Below are 21,371 nucleotides of genomic sequence, written 5' to 3'. Positions count from 1 at the left end.
ATAGTATTGTTCCCAGAATAGAACCATTTGGGACTATTACCTTGGGTCATCGATCGGCCTTTGACCATCTGCTTTGACCTCACTATACCTCAGACGCTGTATAATCCAACGGCTTATAGTTTAATATGACGCCTATTGTATGCCCTACCATCAACGCGACGAACCAAGTGAAGCCATTGGAGCGCTCAGCACCTGCTCAGGTTGGTCGCCAGAGGCGTAGTTTTGCTGCTGAAGTACAGGCGTGCTCGCTCCACCCATGGGGCTTGACTGATTACCACTTGTACCTGGCAACCATCGAGCGAGGTCAGGATTGGCAGACTCGCATCGGCAACTTCATGCTTCTGGAGGGCAACCGATTCCGCCAAATCTGGCTAGATGAGCTCGCTGATTCTAAGAGCTTCGCATTCGCCCCTATGAAGACCCGTCTCGTTGCCTTCGCTCTTCTACCTCTACTCCCGCACAGAGCCTCTGAGCTACCTACCCGCCAGTCACTGGTTCTGGGGTTCGATCTACGGAACCATCGTATCCAGGCATATTTCTTTGAGTGTTGCCCGGAGGGTATTGCTGATCTCGGCTCTGCGTGGGAGGAGGGACAGCTCATTATCGATGTCCATGTCGACCGTTTTCTAGAGATGTATGTCTTTGTTTGTACCGTAGACTTGGATATTCTGTCAACCGGCTTATTCAATTACTTCCGTGAGACCACGCGTGAGCTCCCAGTCGGCTTGGACCTCGTCGTAGTGATCAAGTTCGCAGAGCTTCTAAGCGACATCGCCCACCTCATTTGGGACGATCCGCAGCCGTATCGCGACTCACACCATGGGTCTGACTTCAAGCTCCGCGACCTACTACGAAAGACTTCCTTCGACGCCTTGGTGGCAGCTGTTCGTCAGAACCAGACCTGTGAAGCTTACAGCCAGCAGCGGGACGGGAAGCCCATTCTTACCCGTCAGCTGATCTTGGATGAGTCTCCTGCTTCTGAGCCGTCCCCTGTCGAGCAGGTGCCTGCTGTGCATGTACAGGTTCAGCAGCCACAGGCTGTAAAGGGAGCCACCCCTCGCGCCCCTGTTTGGGCGCAGTCCTCATGCGCTTACAGTATGCTGCAGATGGTGTCGCAGCTGACGCAGTAGCTTTTCGATGGGCCGATACGGTGGATCCCAGCCACGCCAACAGATGGGGCTGGGGAACCACGCAGCTGCTACGGATACTCCGTACGGAGTTCAGTACGGGTCCATCTTTTGTGTACATAATTATTCATTAGATTATATTAGAGACATCTTATTCGTCCGGTGCATTCTATCCTGTGTCCAATTGGGGTTTTGTGTACTTGCCGTAGTGGTTCGTAGATGGTTCCAAGGTCTCCAGGACTCCAATTATGTAAAACCCAACAGCCAACTTTGGAACAGGCCAGATATCTCAGGCCGCCCAACCCCAAGTATTCCGTAGCGCCCCGCCTTGAACCCCGGAAGTTCAGGATGTTCTGCTAGGCACCACAATTCCATATACAAAAACAATCGAGCTCGATCCAACCCTGCGCACCGCCACGGATCGACGCCAATCAGCGAGAGCGGAAAACCGGTTTCTGTGGCGCTACGTGGCTCATTGGAAATCACTTCCAATTTGATTCGCTCCGCTCTCTTGGCAACCGTCATGGGCTGCAAAAGATGTGCTGGATCGCCCCCCAACAATAGACGGCTGAAAGTAGACGATCGGCATATTCCGTAGTTTGCCCTATTTCGCGTTTTCTTTGGCTTTTTTTTCTCTTATTTTCTTGTCTCTTTTTTTCAGGCGATGAATTGTACAGCATCTGCGCCCCTCAATTAAGTAGTCGGCCTCCAGCCCTGTAACTCTTAGCCTGTACGCCAAGTCCCCTGCCAAGTGTTTTGGTGAAGCTGGGATTGAAAGAAATCGGGGGCAGATCTGACATTCCTCCCTCCTTTTAGCTGGTCCACCCCTCCTTTTTTTCCTTGACACCCTCCGACCTTCGTATTCGTCTATAGATCCTTGCGCGCTCCCCCACTCGCGCCAATTGTGTCAGAATGGCTGAAGCTACTGACCCTGTCAATGGTAAGTTGATCTCCTACCACCTCCGCAGCGCTTGAAGCTTTCCACGAACGCGTGCGCGCATACCCCCGTACAGTGTCAACATGACAGCTCTCGGTGTCCCCTTATGTTCATCTCACGGAACTCGTGGTTAGGGACCCTGGTCGCGCATGTTGACGCTCGTATGCGCTCCTTGTAGAAGTACCTGTTAAGGGTGAAGCTGAAAGCGCGCATGGGATCCCCGTCATGAACCTATCTGATTGCTGGAAAACTATGCTAATGCTTATGCGACAACAGGGTCCGCCATCCCCAATGTCGAGCCCGCCCCCGTTACGCGCTCCGCGGACGACCGCTTTGAGCTCATCTCCGGCCCCTTGATCAACTTTAAAAACATGCACTATGCGCCTTCTCCCGTCTGGCATGGTAGTGTTTTGATTGTTACCAAGCCCGGTCAGGACCAGCCCCAACTACACCTGCGTCAGCTCGGTGCCGTCGGTTCCGACGAGCAATCCGTTTCTGCCAAGAACCAGACCATCGAGGGTCTTAAGCTATACCAGGATCCTGAGAAGGCCTTCTGGCGTTTTAGTCTGGCCGTGCCTGTCGAGGTCTACGAGGCGCGCTGGGAGTATGAAATCCCCGGTCTTTACGAGTCGGGCGCCCAGGTTAACAGCCCCTGGGCCTTTGTCGTGCCCGCCGCGGAGCAGTCGATGCGCATGATGTTTCACTCTTGCAATGGCTTCTCGGTTGGTACCGACATGGAGGCCTGGGTGGGCCCTAACCTATGGAACGATGTTCTGCGCATACACGGCGAGCAGCCCTTCCACGTCATGGTGGGCGGTGGTGACCAGATCTACAACGATGGAATCCGGGTAGACGGGCCCTTGAAGCCTTGGACCGCTATCAACAACCCGCACAAGCGTCGAACCCACGACTTCAGCAACAAGATGCGCGCCGAGTGTGATGACTACTACTATGCTAACTATGTGCGCTGGTACAACACCGAGCCATTCCGTGCCGCCAATGGCCGCATTCCCCAGGTAAACATCTGGGATGACCATGACATTATCGATGGTTTCGGATCATACACGGATCACTTCATGAAGTGCGCTGTCTTCCGCGGTATCGGTGGTGTGGCTTTCAAGTACTACTGCTTGTTCCAGCACCATATTCCCCCCCCTAAGTCGACTTTCACCACTGATGCGCCCCAGACTATGCACGCCGTGAACGGCACGGCTGGCGCAGACCCCCGTCAGCTTGAGAACGTGTATGTCCTTGAAAACCAACCGGAGGATGACAGCTGGATCATTGGCAAGCGTCCGGGTCCCTACGTGGAGGAGCGCAGTCGCAGTCTCTACATGCGTTTCGGAAAGCGCATTGCTTTCGTCGGTCTCGATGCTCGTACCGAGCGTACCCGCCACCAGGTGAACTACAATGACACCTACGATCTTCTCTTCCAGCGCTTGCAGAGCGAAGTGTCGGCCGCCGAGGGCGACATCAAGCACTTGGTTGTTCTGCTGGGTGTCCCCATTGCGTACCCCCGCCTGGCATGGTTGGAGAACATTCTCACGTCTCCTCTAATCGCTCCTGTCCGTCTGCTGAACAAGCGTTTCGGTGTCGCTGGCAGCTTGTTCAACGAGTTCGACGGTCAGGTCGATTTGCTGGATGACTTGGATGACCATTATACTGCTCGTCAGCACAAGCGTGAGCGGAAGATGTTCATCCAGCGCTTGCAAGAGTTTGCTCGCGTCCATTCGATCCGAGTGACCATTCTCGGAGGTGATGTCCACCTTGCTGCCGTGGGTCGGTTCTACTCGAACCCCAAGTTGAACCTTGCCGGTGAGAACGACCACCGTTTCATCGTCAACGTGGTTAGCAGTGCGATCACCAACAAGCCTCCACCCAAGGCGGTCGCCAACCTCCTGGCCCGCCGCAACAAGATTCATCACCTGGACCGCAACTGTGATGAGACCCTGATGCCCATGTGGGACAAGCAGCCCGGTGGCCAAGAAAAGAGCGCTGCGTGGAATAAGGTGACCATGCCGTCGCGTAATTTTGCCATCTTGACCGAAGTTGTTGCTCCCTCTTCGAACGGTGAAACCACGGAGACCGCCAAGCTCGACAAGCTGCCCAAGGATGGCCATGCGCCTCTTCACAAGGGCGAAGTTAATGCAGGAACCGCCCACCCTGCTGCCAATGGCTTCGGCCGCGGTAGCACCATGTACGGAGGTCTCGATGTGGCCATTCGCATTGAGATCAGCCCTCAGGACCGCCAAGGTACCACCGAGGGCTATGGATTCAGCAGTAAGTTTTCTTTCGTCCCCCAATCAAAACCCGTATTGATCTCCGTCCTAACAACATCTACAGTTCCCCTTCTGGAAGCCACTGCTCCCCCTCCTTCAGCTTCTCGTAGCATTCGTTCTCGCCAAGATCACGAGCAGGACGGGCAAGCGCCCGCGGGCCGTCCTTCGACTGCCCATTAAGTGTAGTCTGTATCTTTGTTGGCTTTGTTTTTTTCCGAGGCGATCTACCTCGCATCTTGATACCTCTTTTGACGTCATTTGTAATAGTGCGGGGTTTCCCCACAGGATATAATTCTTACCCAAATGTCCGACTTCCATCTGTGAATCTTCTTGAACCAAGGCGCATCTATATCCCAATTACGGTTTAGTTGGACTGGCGAGACTCAACTCTAATTTGCCTGTGCAGACGCGGTCTCGCCTACTCTTTGCGGTTTAGAGCGGCTTGCTTATCTTAGGGTCCTCTTATCTCCGCAAGTAGCAGCTCTTGGGAGATCAGTAGTTCTGCCTCCTGAGTGGTTCTTCTTATCATGAATAACTCGAACCAGATAAGCCCAGCAATGGCTTTTCATGGATCGACTAATCACTTTCTTGCGCAGATATGCGCTTATCACGGCCCGGCCCTCGTTTTGCAGGCTTCCAAATCCATACTTGCGATCCCAACTGAGGAGAAAATGCTCCTCCCTTGATCACCTGCGGCAATGCAAACCGAGCACGCCCTTATGTGATAGGGCTCTGTCTCCGCGCGCTTTTACAACAGGCCTGTGCGGCCAGGAAGGGCGCTGCATAGCGAAAGCTCATTACTTTTGCTCTCCGCGGAGCTTGGTTACACCGGCTCAGGTCATATAGAATCCCAGATTTCCTGCGGGGCGAAGCTTGCTGCATCTCGGATTGCTCTGTACTGTCTGACCGGTGGGTCAGGATAATAGCCTGCTTCCAATCACGATATTAATCCCAGCTGATCCTCCTGAGCTTATCGATCAGCCTTATCGCCCTGTTTCTATTCTTCAGACCCCTAGATACGATCGTTGCTGCGGCTCACAGACTTCATCCCTGGGTGACTTGAAGGTCAACTATCCTCATAATGGGATTTGAGCTGGGAGACGAGAAGATCACTTCTCCCGTTGAGGGTCATGGCCCCGATCAGGAGGCTGGCGAAATCGCCAGCATCCATGAACGCAAGGAGCTCGAGGGCTTAGGCTACAAGCAGGAGATGCGCCGAAACCGATCAATCATCACACTGCTCTTCCAGACACTCGCGATTGCTGCAATTCCCTATGGAGAGGGCAGTCCTTTGATCAGTGCCATCTATGGTGGTGGTCCTCTGTCCATCTTCGTGGGGTGGATCGTCGTCTGCCTGTTGGATCAATGTATCGCGATGTCTCTTGCTGAGATGGCCTCGCGCTATCCCACCTCTGCGGGCCCGTATTACTGGACCTTTCAGATGGCCCAGACCTCGAAGAGCACCCTCTCTTTCATCAATGCCTGGATCTGGCTGATTGGAAACTGGACTATCACGCTCTCCGTCAACTTCGGCTTTGCCTCCATGCTTGCAGCCACCGTCTCCATGTATCATCCCACTTGGAACGCCAACAGCTGGCAGCTCCTCCTGATCTTCTATGCTGCTTGCCTTGGCTCGATGGTCATCTGCATCTTTGCCAATCGCTATCTCCCTCAAGTAGACATCGCCTGCGCAACCTGGACAGCCCTAACAATCATCGTCATCCTCATCGCAGTCTCTGTCAAAGCAGAAGCCGGTCGCCACAGCGCCGCCTACGCCCTCGGCCACTACGACAAGTCCTTCTCCGGCTGGGGCAACTTCACCTTCTTCATCGGCCTGCTCCCAGCCGCATACTGCTTTTCAGCCATCGGCATGGTCTCCGCAATGGCAGAAGAATGCGCCCACCCCGCCATCAAGGTGCCCCGCGCCATCGCCCTCTCCATCCCCGTCGGCGGCATCGCTGGCCTCTTCTTCATCATTCCCCTCTGCGTCGTCCTGCCCCGCTGGAAGACATCCTGAACTCCCCGGGCGGCCAGGCCCTCCCCTACATCCTACACCGCGTGATGGGCACCCCCGGAGGCGGTCTCGGCCTGACCTTCCTCGTCCTCGTCGTCTCCCTCTTCTGCTCAATCAGTATCACCGTCGCCGCGTCCCCGCGCGACATGGGCCGCAGCCCGTGACAACGCCCTCCCCCTCTCCCGCCTCTGGGCGCACGTAGACAAACGTCTTGGGGTCCCCGTCTGGTCTCTCCTTCTGATCACCGTCATCCAAATGCTGCTCGGTCTGATCAACCTCGGCAGCTCGAGCGCGTTCACGGCCTTCGTCTCGGTCGGCGTCATCGCGCTGGCGGCGGCGTACGCGATGCCCATCGCGCTCAGCTTGATGAATCGACGGAGGGAGGTTATGCAGGCGCCCTGGCATTACGGCAATATTGTCGGTGCCTCTGCCAATGTGGTTGCGTTGGCGTGGATTGTGTTCGAATTGGTGCTGTTTAGTATGCCGACTGCGTTGCCGGTTACGTCGACATCGATGAATTACGCCTCCGTGGTCTTTGTGGGGTTTCTGGCTATTGCGGCTGTGTGGTATCTTGTTTATGCGAGGAAACGTGAGTTTTGTATCTATGGATTCTTTGTGTGCCTCGTTGGTGCTGACTTTTCGCTGCTGCAGATTATAAAGGACCGCCTGAGTCGGATGCACTGGAATAGATCCTTAGGGCTTTGCTTTACTTATCTTGTATTTGTCAATTTCAATGCAGACCAGGACTATTGTATTCAATCATCTGTTCTTTTTAGTCTCAACCCTACTTTGATTACATGTAATTTTCTCGAATGTAGATCGATAGACGAACTGAGCCGTCTTTTCTTCTCCAAAGTACGAGTACAACTTGAACTGCGGCAATTTTATACATTCGAGCAAGGAGAGCGCTATCTATATACGTATACTTCGCTCTCCTCCCAAGACTGAGCCATACAACCAAGCAAAGCATGCATACAATCTATAGGCACAAGGCTTACTCTCTCTCCCCATCAGCAAAATGCCCGTTCTCCTCCAGATCTTCGCCTACCTTCCTCCTCCTAGGCAGCCCTTCGTTGGGGGAGTGTTTTACCGGCAGTGCCGCATCACTCGGTCTCCGTCGTCTTACAAGCTGATACCCCCGATCAAGCTCGATCTCGATCGCCTCGCGCACCTTCAGCGCGCTGACAGCCGGCCACACGCCACGCTCACCCTGCAACGTCCACTCTGCGACTCGCTCGCGCGTTGGCTGCTGAAAGAGCCGCGCCACGTCTCGCAGCGACAGGTCGGGGACTAGCGTCAGATTTGGACCCGGGATGGTTTCGTCGATGAGCAGTCTACTCACTGTTCCTGGGAGCGCGCCGATATAGTCTAGCTGGCGGAGTCGGTGGCGCAGCTCGGCGAGGACGAGACGGGATATCGAGCGGGAGAGATTCATCCAGCCTGTTTGGCGGCGATCGAGGAGGTTGAGTTCGGAGCGCAGGATGGGGATGAGGTATGGACGAGCTTGGGAGACGATGAAGTGGTTTACGTTGAAGAGTTCGGCGATTCGCGATAGAGGGGACTCGCCATCGTTGTAGGGGATGTGCCGCCAGGGCTGGAAGACGGCGTCTTCGGTGTGCGGCCAGGGCACGATTGCGCCAGTCTCGTCTTTGCAGTAGATGGTGATGTTGGGTTTGGGGGAGCTAGGAGACACAGAGGCATTGGACGCAACAGCTGCAGACCATATCAACTGTTTCCATGTTAGATATACACCCCCGGTCCTTCACCCTGCCGGGTAAAGAAGCAGTACATACCACGTTTGGTGCTGTCAAGTAATTCAGAAGATTCGGCGTCCCTGTCTTCCCCCGCTGTGGCTATCGTGATGTTCAAAATGCGTTTCGACCGCGCATATGCCTCCTCAAACGTCAAATCACCCACATTCGTCCGTACACACTCCTCCAGCAGCTCCATATCAAACAAATGTCCCGTCCGCAAAAACCGCCTTGTCCTCCGAACAAACGTCCCAATCCATCCCTCGTCTCTCGTCGCGCCCTTCGACCCTTTGAAAGCAGACAAGTCCAACATATCCCCATCAAGCAGCCCCAAAAGCTCACTTTCGGGATGAATCCCCCACAAGCGCCGCAATCATCGCCCCCGTCGCCGTCCCCGTGATAATCCTCGGCAGTAACCCCTGCAAATACAACGCCTTGACTACCCCCAAATGGCAGAGCCCAAACGCGGACCCGCCCTGCAGCAACAGCGTCGTCCGCCCAAATGCCTGCCGCGTATCATGCAGCAGCTCCAGCTTCGCCTGTGATGTGAACCCGCCTAGCTGCGCCGGCTCCGGCTGCAACGTGCTCACGTACTGAATCGACAGCGCAACTTGCGTGATATAGTCGTCGATCAGCAGCTTGGTCCCCGCGTACGCATGCGTGAAGAGCTTCGTCGTCGTGATATTGCCCAAGTTCCGGACGAGTCCCGAGCGGAGCAAGTTGACTAGTGTGAGGATGTCTTCGTTCTCGCGGGCGCTCATCAGCGCCTCTAGTCGGCCCATTATGAGCCGGTAGTCATAGTGCCGGCTGACGGAGTTTTGGCGCCTAGAAGCTTGGATCAGCCATGGTGCGTTCGTGGGCACAAATATGCTATTTCAGGTCGGGGTGGGGGGAGGGTTCAGGTTTGATGGTGAGAACCCTATCCTATCCTCCTTCCCCGGATCCCAATCCGGAGGGCATTCGTACCATAGATCTTTGCTCAGTAGCTCGTCAAGCTCAAACGCTGCCTCCTCCCATTGCTCGTAAGTCTGGGCCGTCTCAAGGGCATGCAGGAGCCGGGCGTGGGGCGTCTTAGATGTCCACCATGAAAGCAGTTTCTGTAGCGTGTATGAGCTGGTGTCCGAGAGGCCCGGGGGGTCGGCGTGCTGTACGCGAGCTCGTCAAGGGCGAGCTAGATACTCACCGACTTCCAGAACAGTGCGACATCAAGCATCATGCTCAGAATTGCGGCGATTATCTTCCACATCCCGCTCAGCCATGTCCCCATGTCGAACGAAGCTGGGGAGTCTGGCGGGGAACTGGCCGCTTTCACATGCTATGGCGTCACGCGCGCAAGCCGGGAATGCAGAGGAATGTAGAGGGATGCAGGGCTGTAATTGGCTATGGAGCTTTAGGGAGTTTGGCTGAGTGTTAGACCTGTGGGAGCAGTGGTGTCGTCGGGTGTGATCCGATGAGTCGAAGTTGGGAGGTTTTTAAGTGCAGTGGATGTTCTTTGGTGCGGGCCGCCTTTGGCTCTCAAGAGTCTTGAACCCTCGATCCTCCAAACTACGACTACAGAGACACAGAACACGGGAAACATGGCTACAGCCCATCATTTTTAAGAATTGTGATGAATTTCAAGTCGTTTGATTTTTGACATTTCGCATGCTTCCTTATATGCAAGTCGGCGAAATTAAAAAGAAGCTCTCCCGGACACCCGATCCCAAGCGAATTCTTTACTCCTCAATGATGTTGCCCCGCTCCGACACGTACAGACCGTCCAAGAACTATAACCAGGTTAATAATTGATGTTTGGCGGGGAGATGCAGAATATTCCAGAGCAACATACCTTACGGATATCCTTGTTTCGGACACGGCAGATCTGCTGGATGTCGGCGGCACTCTGGGAAACACCCTCAAGGGAGTTACCGGAGAGCTGGAGCTCGTCCTTCACGTTGGGGGAAGGGACAATCTCGACACCGGGCTGAGCAGTCACGCGGCGCACGTACTTCTCACCCAGGAAGTTACTAGAGATAGACTGTCAGTACTCTAGTCCACAAGTATTCCAGCAGATGTGCGAGATCGCAGAAGAATTTCTCATCCAGAGAACATTCACATCCACACATCCACACAGATAGTCACATACCGGATCTCAACCTCAGCTTGGCCAGTCTCAGCGTTCTTCTCGATGTTGACGTTGATGGGGAAATGGGCGTAGACGTAGCGCATCTTGTAGAGGAAGCCGCGGGTAACACCGATGATCAGGTTGTTGATGATGGTGCGGACGGTACGGAGAGTAGCGACACCCTTGCGAGCACCGTGGTGCAGCTCGATCGAGATGACGTTGTTCTCGGGGCGGCCGAAGGTAACGGCAATGTGGGACAGGTCCTTGACGAGCTTGCCGCGGGGACCCTCGACGGTCACAATGCGCGACTTAATGTGAACCTTCACTGTAGAGAGAAAAAAAACGCCTATCAGCCTCGGTCCTTGAATTTGTGTATGCGTTCAAATCATGTCGGGTTATGTCTTATATCGACGCAGACAACGTCCAGGGCAAGTCCTTTCAAGGTAGTCACTGCTTTTCTGCATTTCCCATGAGGTAGGTCGAGTATCACGGCGTCGAGCGATCCAGCCTCATGGTTGTGCACAGTGCGCCTCCCATCCAGTTCCTCCCAACATTCCCACACATCTCGAAAAACCGGGTAAAACAGAAGAAAGTCGCAAGCTCACCATTGTCCGGAATGGGCAGCCGTTCCTCGGAGTAAATGTACCGCATCTTGACTGCTGGGTGGAATTGGCCGGAGGGGGTGAATTGTCGATGTCGGGAGGATCAAAAATCGATGTTCCAGTAAGTGGTGGAGCGAATTTACCGTCACGGGATTGTGCGTCGCTTAGGTCCACTTTGGGGTTAGCGTAGGGTTGGTTATCAAGCCGACTCGGTTCTTATCATCACGTGCTATGGTTTATGGTTTGCGCATCCAAACTATCCAGCTATCCATGTTTGCATAGTTTGCACTTTTGGGGGTCTACGATCTACTGCAGTACGCAGTAGTTGTTTCAGTGTCTTTGATTAACTCGCCACGATCTTTTTGCTCTCTATAGCTCTGTCTCTCCCTGTTTCCAGCTCCTCGTCTCCTACCATATCAGTTGCCCCTTCGCTGTCCAATTCTCTCACTAACATCCGTTCGGCTTCCTGGCTGGCCGCCCTGGGTTCGCCTCCTTTCTTTGGATCTACATGAATGATATGTACGTCCCCCGTAGTCAACTACTCCTGTTTTTGTCTCAATTCATGTCCACATACCCACCGTGTATTCCTGGAATAGTGTATGACTTCGCGCGGTATCTCAACCAGATTTATTTACATTTACATTATAACAAACCGCAAGGGGGCAAAGACCCCGCCAAATCCAAAGCAAAGCCCCTGAACAATCCAAGATCCAATACTTAATGGTGTGCGTTGGCCGGGCCCTGGGAAACTTCCGTCAACGAACTCCCACCATACTGCTTCAATGTCGTAGCCAGGTTATCGCTTTGATCCAACGAAGCGATTGTATCTCCGCCGCCAATACTTTTGCCGTTCACGAGAATGTTCGGCACGGTGCGACGCCCCGTAGTCTCTGCCAGCAGGCTCTGGAGGTCTGCGCCGAGACGGTGTTGGTCCAATTCCACCACGTATGGCTTTGGTGAAATCTCGTATCCCTCGAGCAAGATCGTCTTGGCTCTCTTGCTGTGTGGGCAGTATGATTTGGAGAAGATGATCACTGTAGCAATCAATATGGTTAGAATAGCTTCTTGACAGTCGGGAAACGGTAACGTCTGCCATCTTTTGACGTTCTTGGCGGGTTACGCACCTGGTGCCTGCTTCAATATGTAGTTCAACTCAGACTTAGCTTCCGCCTCGCGAGCCTTTCTATCCTCGGCCTCTTTCTGTTCCTCCGAACTGGGATGCGCAAATGAACTCGGATCCAATTCCGCGTTCGACGAGTCCTGCGAGCCCTTCTTAGGGACGGTCATCTTGGTGCGCCCCGCGATTGAAACCTCCTCTGTGTCCTGCTCATCGCTTCCCTTCTCTTTCACAACCGGCACCGCGACTTTCTCAGCCTTCTCATGCCCCCCATGGACCGCCTGAGGCCTGGCCATAGCCTCCTGGATCTTCTCTCTTTTGTTGCCAAGTGGCGCGCCGCCTCCTTAGCCCGCATCGCTTCGAGTGTGGAACGGTAGAATTGTTGGTTCTGGACACTTCTGCCCTCGCCCTGGACGTAAAGCGTGATCGTTAGCTCTCTCCCCGCTCTTGCCCCGGTTGTTTATTGCTCGTACCGAGTAGTAGTATGTGAGAAGGACTATCACAAACACCAAGATTGTGATCATCCTTCCACGCCGTTGTGAAGGCATTTTGGCTGTGTATGCCCAAATGGTTTGAGGTGTTAAAAGACGTTAAAGAGTGTAGGCCCACGCTTGAACCGCGATTCCAAAGTTGGAACGTGAAGGTGGTGCCGCGCGCCAAGACTCCGCCGATCCCAGCGCGTATTCGATACGGGAAGGTGTCGTGTGTGATATAACAGGTGCTCTGCGAGAATGTGGAGATGAAATGGTATTTAGCGGGCGGGTTCCGGTGATTTGTTGGCTGAGGTTTAAAATGGAGGTTCCTGCCCGTGTGCCTGGGTTACAGGAAGGAGGGTTCTGGCCCAGGGGCACAGGGTCATCCCTGAGTGCGGGACCAAATGCTTGGCTGTGGACTTAAGCTTTACCAATACGAGGAGGGTATGGACGAGTAACGCCGTACGTCGCAATAGCATTATGGCGATGAATCAGGTTGGCGCAGACACTATTATAGGGCTTTTACTTTACTCTTTGATACTACTGCAGTATTCGCTACCTTTTGCGGTTGTATTTTTCTTTGTATGCATCGAACGTCCAAGAATTCGGCCTACACATATATTTACGAGCTCTTCTCCTGTAATTCGAAGGATGATGGTATATATTAAACAAACTAGGGGTATTCTGCTAAATCACAAGGGCTTTTGGATCTCAAGGCATTTCCACATCAGAAATCCATGGTCAGGCATCATGGGCCGGGATTAAGTTTAGGTGTAGTATATATGTAGTGTGTGCAAGGAAAGCAGTAGAGGGAATGGACCAGGGTGAATCATGCAATAAATCCACAGTGCCAGCTGTGGTAAGGTTGAAGGGAAACAAAGATGTTATGACAGTCCTATAGGACCGGTCATTTCGGGCCGTGGGTGGGACATTGTATAAGGACGAGAAGGAAGAACCTTAAGACAAAACTTCCTTTAAGCAGGGATTGAGACTCCAGGCCGTGTGGGTTGGTGGACAGTAGCGCGACGCTTGCCTTGAACGATGGTAGTCCAGTCCTCCCACTCCTTGGCAATTTCCGTCAGGACGTTGCCCATTACGCCTGCAGATGCCATGAGGCCATGGCCTTCACCCTCGAGAACGCGTACCTCACATCGTCGCATGGTCTTGCCCAGCCACTGGACGTTCTCCACGGGGACACGAGTGTCCTTACTGCCGTGGTGGATGACTACAGACCGGGTGATGTCCACGTAGCGAAATCCAATGGGTTGGCGTCGTTCCAGGCAGATCAGCAGATCTACGGCTGGATTGGCATTGGTAGTAGCCAGCTCCCAGATTTTGTGGGTCAGCCGGTTGTCATAGTCCTGCTGCCGTTCACGCTCCTCTTCTGGAGACTTAGCGCGAGACCCAAGGGTAGTGTCACTCCTTCTATGGGAGGCTCTGGAACTGTTCGAGGCTTTGACACCGCCCAATGGACCTGGGTCTTCTTGATCGTTTCCGAGATTCAGAGTGAGCTCTGGAGCTACAGACTCCACATCTGGGACTGGTGGCTCTTTTGCTGTCTTCTTCTTGGATCGCTTAGGGGATTTGGGAAGACTGGTCGTGATGCTAGCACTCGTAGTGCTCATGAAACTGGTGTTGGCAACCTTGAGGAGAGATGTGGGTAAGGCACGAAGGATACGTTGCGAATATGGGACGGCATTGGAAGGGGCAGGCTCTTTTTGAGAGCCAATGCTGGAGAGCTGGGACGGAGGGATCCATGGAGCCAAGAGGTGGATCCGAGCACGAATATGCTGTGGGATGCGGAGAGCAGTTGCAAGGGCATAGATAGCGCCAGCAGAATGCGCAAGGATAGAGAACTTGGTCACACGCAAGTGATTGCACACAATGGCGACATCATCAGGCCAGCTCAATGGATTGCTTGGTTCATCCAGTTGATGCGGTCCACTTTCGCCCACTCCAGGTCGATCTAAAGTCACCAGCCTCAAATTCAAGGTACGTGCCAATTCATCATAGAATGCGGGGAGGTAGCGGGTGAGGCCCATGCCTAGGCAGCACAGCACGACATGACCCTTGGGGTCGCCTACTTCTGAGAATGCGATGGTTCGGCCGGACGTTGGGTGTATGACCTTTTGGGTCAGTTTGGGAGAGAACACATATTCTCCTACCGCGAGATCAATCGAATCTGCACTAGAGGGCCTCTCGTGATAGGTTGAAGATCGGCCAATGGTCGGGATGGAAGATGTACGGGCGTGGCTTCTAGTCGGAGTCATGGGTTCCTGTGATCGTCGGTATTTGGCTCGCTCGTGTTCAGGGGTTTCCGGGAGAGCTTTGCTCATCGGAGAGCCGAAGATGTTTGATTTTGATACTCGGCTCTTACCGGTCATGACCGATGGTGAAGGCGCACTCTCATTCAAAATTGGACGATCAGCCGGGGTCCGGGTCACATTCTGAACTTCGTTCGGAGTGCCACGACCGTGATCCACTTGACTGAAGATATGTGCGGACTTTGTCTGCTTTTGAACGGGTTTTGGAGAATTCCCCGGGCTGTCGTCCACTTCCAGTTCGGTCTTAATCTTCTGCTGCTGGTCTTTCAGCTCCTGAATCCGTTTAGTCACTTGTTCCGCATCATTACTTGATCCCGGAAGGCCGTTCTCGGCAGTCGAGTCTCTGCTAGCGGTAGACGGATAACGGCTGTGGCGGGCAGACATCCGTTTTCTGGAACTGGAGGACTGGCTATGTCGGTGTCGCAAAGAAGAATCGCGTGTCGGAATTACCCGTCCACTCCCAATTCCCCCAGGGTTGTTTGAAGCATCTGATGTTCCTTGATAAGTACTTTGATCCCCTGCTGGATGCGTATTCGCAACAGGCTCGTCGCTCGAGTTTCTATAACCGGCCTCTTCGGTGACGTTTGCCATCGAATACATGGATCGCAGGCTGGCCCGCTTATGGATATTGTTATGGCGGGCACTTTCGTTGAGGCTGTTTGATTTCCGTAAGCGGTCGGCTTGGGTATCAGGTTCGTTGGAGAATTCCCGCGACGAAGATCGCTTCAGCAGGCCAAATTGGCCAAATTGGCCCTTCAGGCTTTTCGTTCGACCTGATCCATTGGAAGCGGTGCTGACCGCAGTTGAGAGGCGTGGACCTGGCTCCGCACTGATCGTCCCAAACACCATATCTTCGGGGGCTCGTACTGACGCAAAGGAGTCCCGCGACGCGGGCCGACCAGAGGTATCGGCGGATTTCGAAAAGCGTTTGAACTTTGGCGAACGAGGCGATCGTGGAGCCTTGGGCGAAGGCGGCGCTCTAGCCATGCGAACGATAGGCGGGAGTGCAGCATCATCCGGATGTAGGAATGGACTTGGCTGTTGCTCTTCTAAATGGGAACCAAAACTCAGACCAAAGCCATTCTGCTGCGAAGGAGGGATAGTGAAACACGGTGCAGTATGAGGCACGTCAGGCAAACCAGGGTCAGAAGAGTCCTTGGAACCCTTGGAGTCAATACGCGGGATGTTGTCGAAGTGCGAGTTCAGGGGCACGGAGATAGTAGACAGGGACGATATCAGCGACGAGATCAGTTCCGGCGATGTTGGGTCTACGCCCTTGCCCTTCTGCCCTGGGAGCGACCTGCGCCTGCGCCGACGGCTGAGCAGAGCCGACTCGGCGGGTGCCGGAGCACCCTCGTTGATCTGCATGGCGTCCAATAGTTCTCGATTATGGAGACGGAACTATCAATCCCTAGGATCAACGCGTTATGCAGACGAGGGGACGCCCATCATCTACGGGAGAATTATATGCAGTTTGCGCGGGCGGGTCACTGGCAGGGAGTGGTCCTAGCCACGAGCCCCTTACTGTTTGCGCGTCTTGACGTGGGGGGGGGGTCGATAGATAAGAGCAGAAGGGGAAACGAGTGTAAGAAAAGAGGGGAGGGGAAAAGATAAGAAACAGAGTTTGGGAGAGAAAGAAACGAAGGACGCTCAGGAGATAAATGTAAATGTCCGATCTTTTCTCTCCCGTCGATGGCAAGATTGGACTGGAGAACAGAGAGATGTTTAGTGTTTGCGTTCAGCTCCACTGATGGATCCCCAATTTCCCACTGGTTTGCGTACGCCTATTCGGGTAGGGATGCTCACGACCCATGGATCCAATCATGAGCTGCACTCGACCTCGGAAACCCAGTTGGACTCGGATCTGGTTGACTGAAATTCAGAAGTCATACGATACAGGAAGGAGTCAACTGCATCCTTAAGAATGAGGATCCCACGTGTCCAAGAGCCCTAAAGCATTGTGTGCAGATTTGCAGAGTTCCCGACTCGGACTAGTACGAAGGAAAATCCCCTTAAAATCCACTAGGATTCCGTTCTTTCGGGTCCCGGAGCTCGGACAATTTATTCTTCATCTCCTGGTCAGCTGGTCGGTACTTATGCGTCCTGATAGTCCAGTCGTAATTCCTTAGTTGAAGTCCCTCGTTGAAGGCTAGTGGTAGTGCTCATATCAAGGAACGATTGCTAAGAAGAGATTTAAAGAATCAGTAACGGGTACAACCAAGATAACTAGTAGTACGCGATTCTGGGAGTCTGGGTTTGGAATCGCAATTATATATTTCTTCCTCTACTTCATTTGGGACCCTTGCCATATAAAATTAACCGCCTAATAATTGAAAACCCGGGTATGATAATGGTATTGTCACACGTATCATGGAAAGCCACTCATACTAGTAGTGAAGAAGTTTAATTTACCCAGTAGCAATTATCTTGAAACGATGGTACTAACCTCGAAAGCTTCCAGGGCACACGGACCAGGGACACAATCTGACCGCCTGCGGGGGGGCGTGGCAGTAAATGGACCGATGAGTCTTGGGCTCGTAACTTTTGCGAGCAGCGTTTTGCTTTTGATTTAGATAATATTACACTGACTCGCCTTCAATTCTTCCAAGATTGTTGATGAATCTTACCATCTGCCGACGAGAGGCTGTTTCATGACCAGAAATGTGGTGATTGACTCCCTAATCCCAACTCCGTGTCCGCAATGGACGCATATCCAGAAGACTACGTCAACCACAACCTTCCTCTAGTCCTCCTGTCAGGGCTTGAGGCAAGTACTGAGACGCCCTCAGAAGCTGGCGCCGAATATCCCTTGCTGGTCGAGAAGGGTCCCAAAGTATTCTCGGACTTTCCCCTTTTGAGCGGGGCCGTTGCGGAGAATCTGCGGACAGTGCTCTTGGAAGAAGATGCCTCCCAGAAATCTTGGAAGCCAGTCTCCGGCTCGAATGGGCCTGCATCGCCTTCCTATGTAGGTGTTAAGGTCAAAAATGTGGGCCGGGTGAGTTGTTTTGTGCTATATCACCAACTTTCGTCGGCCTTCTGTTAACGGTTCATGCTAGTCATATCAGCTCCCACCTCGCAAAGCCAACCCTCCTCAAAGTTCACCGCCAGCAAGTCCTATACCAGGCTCTGAGAACGGGCCTCCCTCATTTGTCCTTCACTCCCCCATATCTCCTTTATCGCCACAGTCTCCCACTTTCCCAGATGGCCTGCTCACCCCGCTCTGGGTGATGAAGCATCAAGAATTAGTGCCCGCGGCAGTAATCAATTTCTTCCCCTCTTCACTGGATCCCAACATGAACTCGTTGCGGGACAATCAGCTGAAGATTGAAATAAACTCTTTGAAGAAGGAATGGGCAGAGTCCGGGTTTCGAACTCGGTTTGTGGTTGTTTTGATTTCGGAAGAGGGAGACGGAGGCTATGAGGGAGAGATTGATGACCGCATCGGGGGGATCAGGCGTTCTACAAATTTAGATCAGAAGTCGATCTTCATCATCCCTCCGGACGCTACATTGTCAGAGCTGAAAGAGTTTGCGACGTCGTTGTTCTCCTTGCTTCAGCCCTCTGTTGTGGAATATTATCGAGATTTGTCTAAGCACGCCCGCCGCAAGCGGAACCGAGGCACTATTCCCCCACCTACAGCTCCGCCCACGACTGGAACTTCACAAACGCTGTCTTTTCAGGGGTGGAACGTTCGGTATGAATTCAAGCTGGGGATATTTGCCGAATTTCGGCAGGAAATGGATGCTGCATGCCGGAACTACGAGAGTGCATATGGCACTCTTTTCGGACAGGAAGTGTTCGAAAATATCGCGGGATGGAATCAGAGGTTCGACGAAGCTCGTCTGCTCGGCGACGCTCTCGCCATTCGCATTATTCGTTGCCTGTTGTGGACAAACCAGACGACCTCCGCCACACGATTTTGGGTGGACCATCGGATTCGCACAAAAGATATCCTCGATAGAAGAGGGAAAGGCAGTAAGAGTTATGGGTGGGAGGCCTGGGAAGCCCGCTGGTCCTTGATTATGGCCCAACTCATTCGCCGCGCGGAGATCTCTCTCATCTCGGGTCCGCAAGGGCTGGAGTCTTCAACAATTTTCATTCATCCCGAAAAGTCCATCCCTCCAACCGAAATAGTAAGCCCATGGGAGCACCTTCACCATGAAGGCTATTGGTACAATCGATCGGCAAGGCATACAAAGGCCCGAAGAGCTCTGGCGCATCAAATCCCTGCAGAAGATCGATTACCGCCGGGTTCATCTCCTGCTTCTCAAGTGGCTGGTAAATCCTACCTGTATGATACATATCTTGCCCCGGAACCGCATATTGAATTTCCTCAATCTGGGCAAGACGGCTTTGATCACTCGCGTCTGATTATCGATACCCTGCGTGCCTCAATGGAAGAGTTCGAAAAGCGGCACCAAATTCGCAAGGTAGAGAGTTTAAGTTTGGAAATTGCGCAAGAATACATGCGTACCGGATCCTGGTCCCAAGCATATGACGTTCTTCGCCCACGCTGGTCAGGTCTTACTTGGCGCAAGTCCGGATGGTGGCCTTTGATGGAAAGCTTCGGATGGGCTCTAAGGGAGTGTGCGCAGGAGGTGCAGGACTGCGAGACCGTACTGCGGGTGGACTGGGAGCTTTTAAGCAACGGTGAGACTCTCTCTTTCTCTTCTTCTATGTATCTATTCTGACCTCATTTCTAGTCTTCGTCCCCAGGCCTCAGTGGGGATATGATATACATAAAAGCCTGGAAGAGCTCCCTGCTGAGAAGCCTAAACCATCCGTTGTCCTCGGCGGCGGGGACGTCGTTACCCCTTGTAAGTGTGCTGAATGTTTAATAGTGTGTTATGCGCTAACAACTCATAGTGACTGCCTCTCTTATCTTCGAAAAGTCAGAGGGCAATGTGGGCGAGCCTTTGAAGGCCCAATTCATCATTTCTTCATTAGCTCAAAAACATTCAGCCCCGCTCAAGCTTTCTGAGGTCAAACTTGTATTCGAAGGGTGTCTCCGACCTGGGAAGCTCTATTCCGACCATGATCAACAATCGGATGTCACATCTAAGTCCTGCATTTCTTCGGTCTCTCTACGTGAACCTAGCACTCCAGGAGATTCATCAATTCAATCGCCCACCAGTGCATTGTCTCCATTAATTGGCGTGGCTGACTTGACGATTGCACCATCTCAGACCAAAATATTTAACCTCACTTGCATTCCTCGGGAGGCTGGAGAAGCACAGGTTGCTTCCATGGCGTTCCTAGTGGAGGAGGAAAAGTTTGACTTGACCTACGTAATAACAGACAACGCGTATGCTCAATCGCATTGGTGGCAACAGACCAAAAAGGGGCCGACTCGCCGACGGGTTGGCAAAGATCGGGATACCAGACGATGCAAAATCATGCCAAAGCCCCCAAAGATCCGTTTGTCTGTGCCTAACTTGAAGGAGACATATTACACCAACGAACGTGTTGCCCTGACCATCAGCATCCATAACGCAGAAGACGGGACTGCTGATGTCACGACTGAGCTTCGCCTGTTCGGAAGTTCAGAGTCAACAACGTCTCTCAACTGGCTGGATTCGGAAGAGTCCTCTGAACCTGCAGATGCAAGTGCTGACTCATTGAGTGATGGACTTTCTTCTCATTGCTTGAAACGAACTGTTGGGCTCATGGAGTGCTCCTCTGATAAAGAACTCGTGGTTATCCTGGAAAACACCCAGGATGCAGTGAAATACACGTTGGAGATTTCCACTGTCTACCACTTGATTTCTGATATCCAAACTCCCATTAGCAAGACAATCACCGTCGATTTATCTTTCATTCGTCCATTCGAAGCGAACTACGATTTCCGTCCACAACTTCATGGTCAACCTTGGCCTAACTTTTTCGATGTCAAGGACGAACTTGTTCTCGATGCCTCCCCTTCTACCGCCGGCGGGCTGATACAGCGTTGGTGCCTGAACTCGAAGCTTGTTTCTTTTGCCTTGGAACCTATCGTGATAAACAAGATATCCTTGAAGCTCCTGGATTTGGATGGCGGTGCAGTTTGCCAAATCGAGCCAGAGGCACTCGTCAGCCCGGAAGTACCACATATTGCACCAGAAGAGCTGCGCGAGTCCAACTTCTTCCTTGATCTGCAAAAGTTGAAATTAGGAGACCGACGACAGTCTACACTCGACCTAGTGCTGGAGATCGCTTGGCGTCGCGTATCTGAAAGTCCCAGCAGCGAACATGACGAGACCCTGACCACTCTCGGTGTACCTCGCCTAGTTGTTCCGATGGGGGAGCCTCGGGTCCTTGCCTCCGCTACTCCCTCAGCCAATCTGCCTGGTATGATCCAGCTGGATTATACTCTGGAGAACCCATCTACCCACTTCCTCACATTCAACTTGATGATGGAAGCCAGTGAACACTTTGCCTTCAGTGGGCCCAAGACAACCGTGGTCCAGCTCGTACCATTGAGTAGGCATACTGTTCGATACAATCTTCTGGCTGCGCGCCGAGGACTGTGGATCCAGCCTCAGCTGGTGATTGTGGATACCTATTTCAACAAGACCTTACGGGCCCTCCCAACAGGAGATCTGCGCGCCGATAAGAAGGGTATCCTGGTATGGGTTGACGCTGATGATTGAAAATAGGGCCACTT

General features: G+C 53.0%; 9 protein-coding genes across 9 annotated transcripts; 5 read left to right on the top strand and 4 right to left on the bottom strand.

The window, feature by feature from the left end:
- Positions 1 to 125: 125 nt before the first annotated feature.
- On the top strand, positions 126 to 1,130 carry N7468_000159 (uncharacterized protein; the record flags this gene model as incomplete). Its single annotated transcript, XM_058469456.1, has 1 exon — positions 126 to 1,130. One exon carries the CDS (start codon positions 126 to 128, stop codon positions 1,128 to 1,130), a length of 1,005 nt encoding a protein of 334 aa, XP_058335487.1.
- A 909-nt stretch (positions 1,131 to 2,039) lies between these two features.
- Positions 2,040 to 4,523, top strand: N7468_000158 (uncharacterized protein; the record flags this gene model as incomplete). Its single annotated transcript, XM_058469455.1, has 3 exons — positions 2,040 to 2,067; positions 2,341 to 4,344; positions 4,408 to 4,523. 3 exons carry the CDS (start codon positions 2,040 to 2,042, stop codon positions 4,521 to 4,523), a joined length of 2,148 nt encoding a protein of 715 aa, XP_058335486.1.
- A 901-nt stretch (positions 4,524 to 5,424) lies between these two features.
- On the top strand, positions 5,425 to 6,360 carry N7468_000157 (uncharacterized protein; the record flags this gene model as incomplete). The annotated part of the gene is made up of 1 exon (XM_058469454.1): positions 5,425 to 6,360. The coding sequence occupies one exon, from the start codon at positions 5,425 to 5,427 to the stop codon at positions 6,358 to 6,360; it is 936 nt and encodes a 311-aa protein (XP_058335485.1).
- Positions 6,361 to 6,404: 44 nt separating this feature from the next.
- On the top strand, positions 6,405 to 7,046 carry N7468_000156 (putative amino acid permease; the record flags this gene model as incomplete). Its single annotated transcript, XM_058469453.1, has 3 exons — positions 6,405 to 6,423; positions 6,476 to 6,946; positions 7,009 to 7,046. 3 exons carry the CDS (start codon positions 6,405 to 6,407, stop codon positions 7,044 to 7,046), a joined length of 528 nt encoding a protein of 175 aa, XP_058335484.1.
- A 305-nt stretch (positions 7,047 to 7,351) lies between these two features.
- N7468_000155 (triacylglycerol lipase family protein) lies at positions 7,352 to 9,375 on the bottom strand (the record flags this gene model as incomplete). Its single annotated transcript, XM_058469452.1, has 5 exons — positions 7,352 to 8,086; positions 8,110 to 8,445; positions 8,471 to 8,933; positions 9,075 to 9,264; positions 9,288 to 9,375. 5 exons carry the CDS (start codon positions 9,373 to 9,375, stop codon positions 7,352 to 7,354), a joined length of 1,812 nt encoding a protein of 603 aa, XP_058335483.1.
- Positions 9,376 to 9,823: 448 nt separating this feature from the next.
- Positions 9,824 to 10,863, bottom strand: N7468_000154 (60S ribosomal protein uL6; the record flags this gene model as incomplete). The annotated part of the gene is made up of 4 exons (XM_058469451.1): positions 9,824 to 9,874; positions 9,937 to 10,114; positions 10,234 to 10,537; positions 10,818 to 10,863. 4 exons carry the CDS (start codon positions 10,861 to 10,863, stop codon positions 9,824 to 9,826), a joined length of 579 nt encoding a protein of 192 aa, XP_058335482.1.
- A 668-nt stretch (positions 10,864 to 11,531) lies between these two features.
- N7468_000153 (glutaredoxin) lies at positions 11,532 to 12,479 on the bottom strand (the record flags this gene model as incomplete). The annotated part of the gene is made up of 3 exons (XM_058469450.1): positions 11,532 to 11,848; positions 11,939 to 12,212; positions 12,405 to 12,479. The coding sequence occupies 3 exons, from the start codon at positions 12,477 to 12,479 to the stop codon at positions 11,532 to 11,534; spliced, it is 666 nt and encodes a 221-aa protein (XP_058335481.1).
- An 899-nt stretch (positions 12,480 to 13,378) lies between these two features.
- N7468_000152 (alpha/beta hydrolase) lies at positions 13,379 to 16,096 on the bottom strand (the record flags this gene model as incomplete). The annotated part of the gene is made up of 1 exon (XM_058469449.1): positions 13,379 to 16,096. One exon carries the CDS (start codon positions 16,094 to 16,096, stop codon positions 13,379 to 13,381), a length of 2,718 nt encoding a protein of 905 aa, XP_058335480.1.
- Positions 16,097 to 17,429: 1,333 nt separating this feature from the next.
- Positions 17,430 to 21,357, top strand: N7468_000151 (uncharacterized protein; the record flags this gene model as incomplete). The annotated part of the gene is made up of 4 exons (XM_058469448.1): positions 17,430 to 17,723; positions 17,785 to 19,378; positions 19,432 to 19,545; positions 19,595 to 21,357. 4 exons carry the CDS (start codon positions 17,430 to 17,432, stop codon positions 21,355 to 21,357), a joined length of 3,765 nt encoding a protein of 1,254 aa, XP_058335479.1.
- Positions 21,358 to 21,371: the final 14 nt, after the last annotated feature.

Source organism: Penicillium chermesinum (assembly GCF_028974085.1).
Source record: "Penicillium chermesinum strain IBT 19713 chromosome Unknown utg000001l:1.0-1975020.0:1.0-1976611.0, whole genome shotgun sequence".
NCBI classification, from domain to species: Eukaryota; Fungi; Ascomycota; class Eurotiomycetes; order Eurotiales; family Aspergillaceae; genus Penicillium; species Penicillium chermesinum.
The sequence above is the reverse complement of the archived record's forward strand: the minus strand, read 5'-3'. Positions and strand labels throughout refer to the sequence as shown.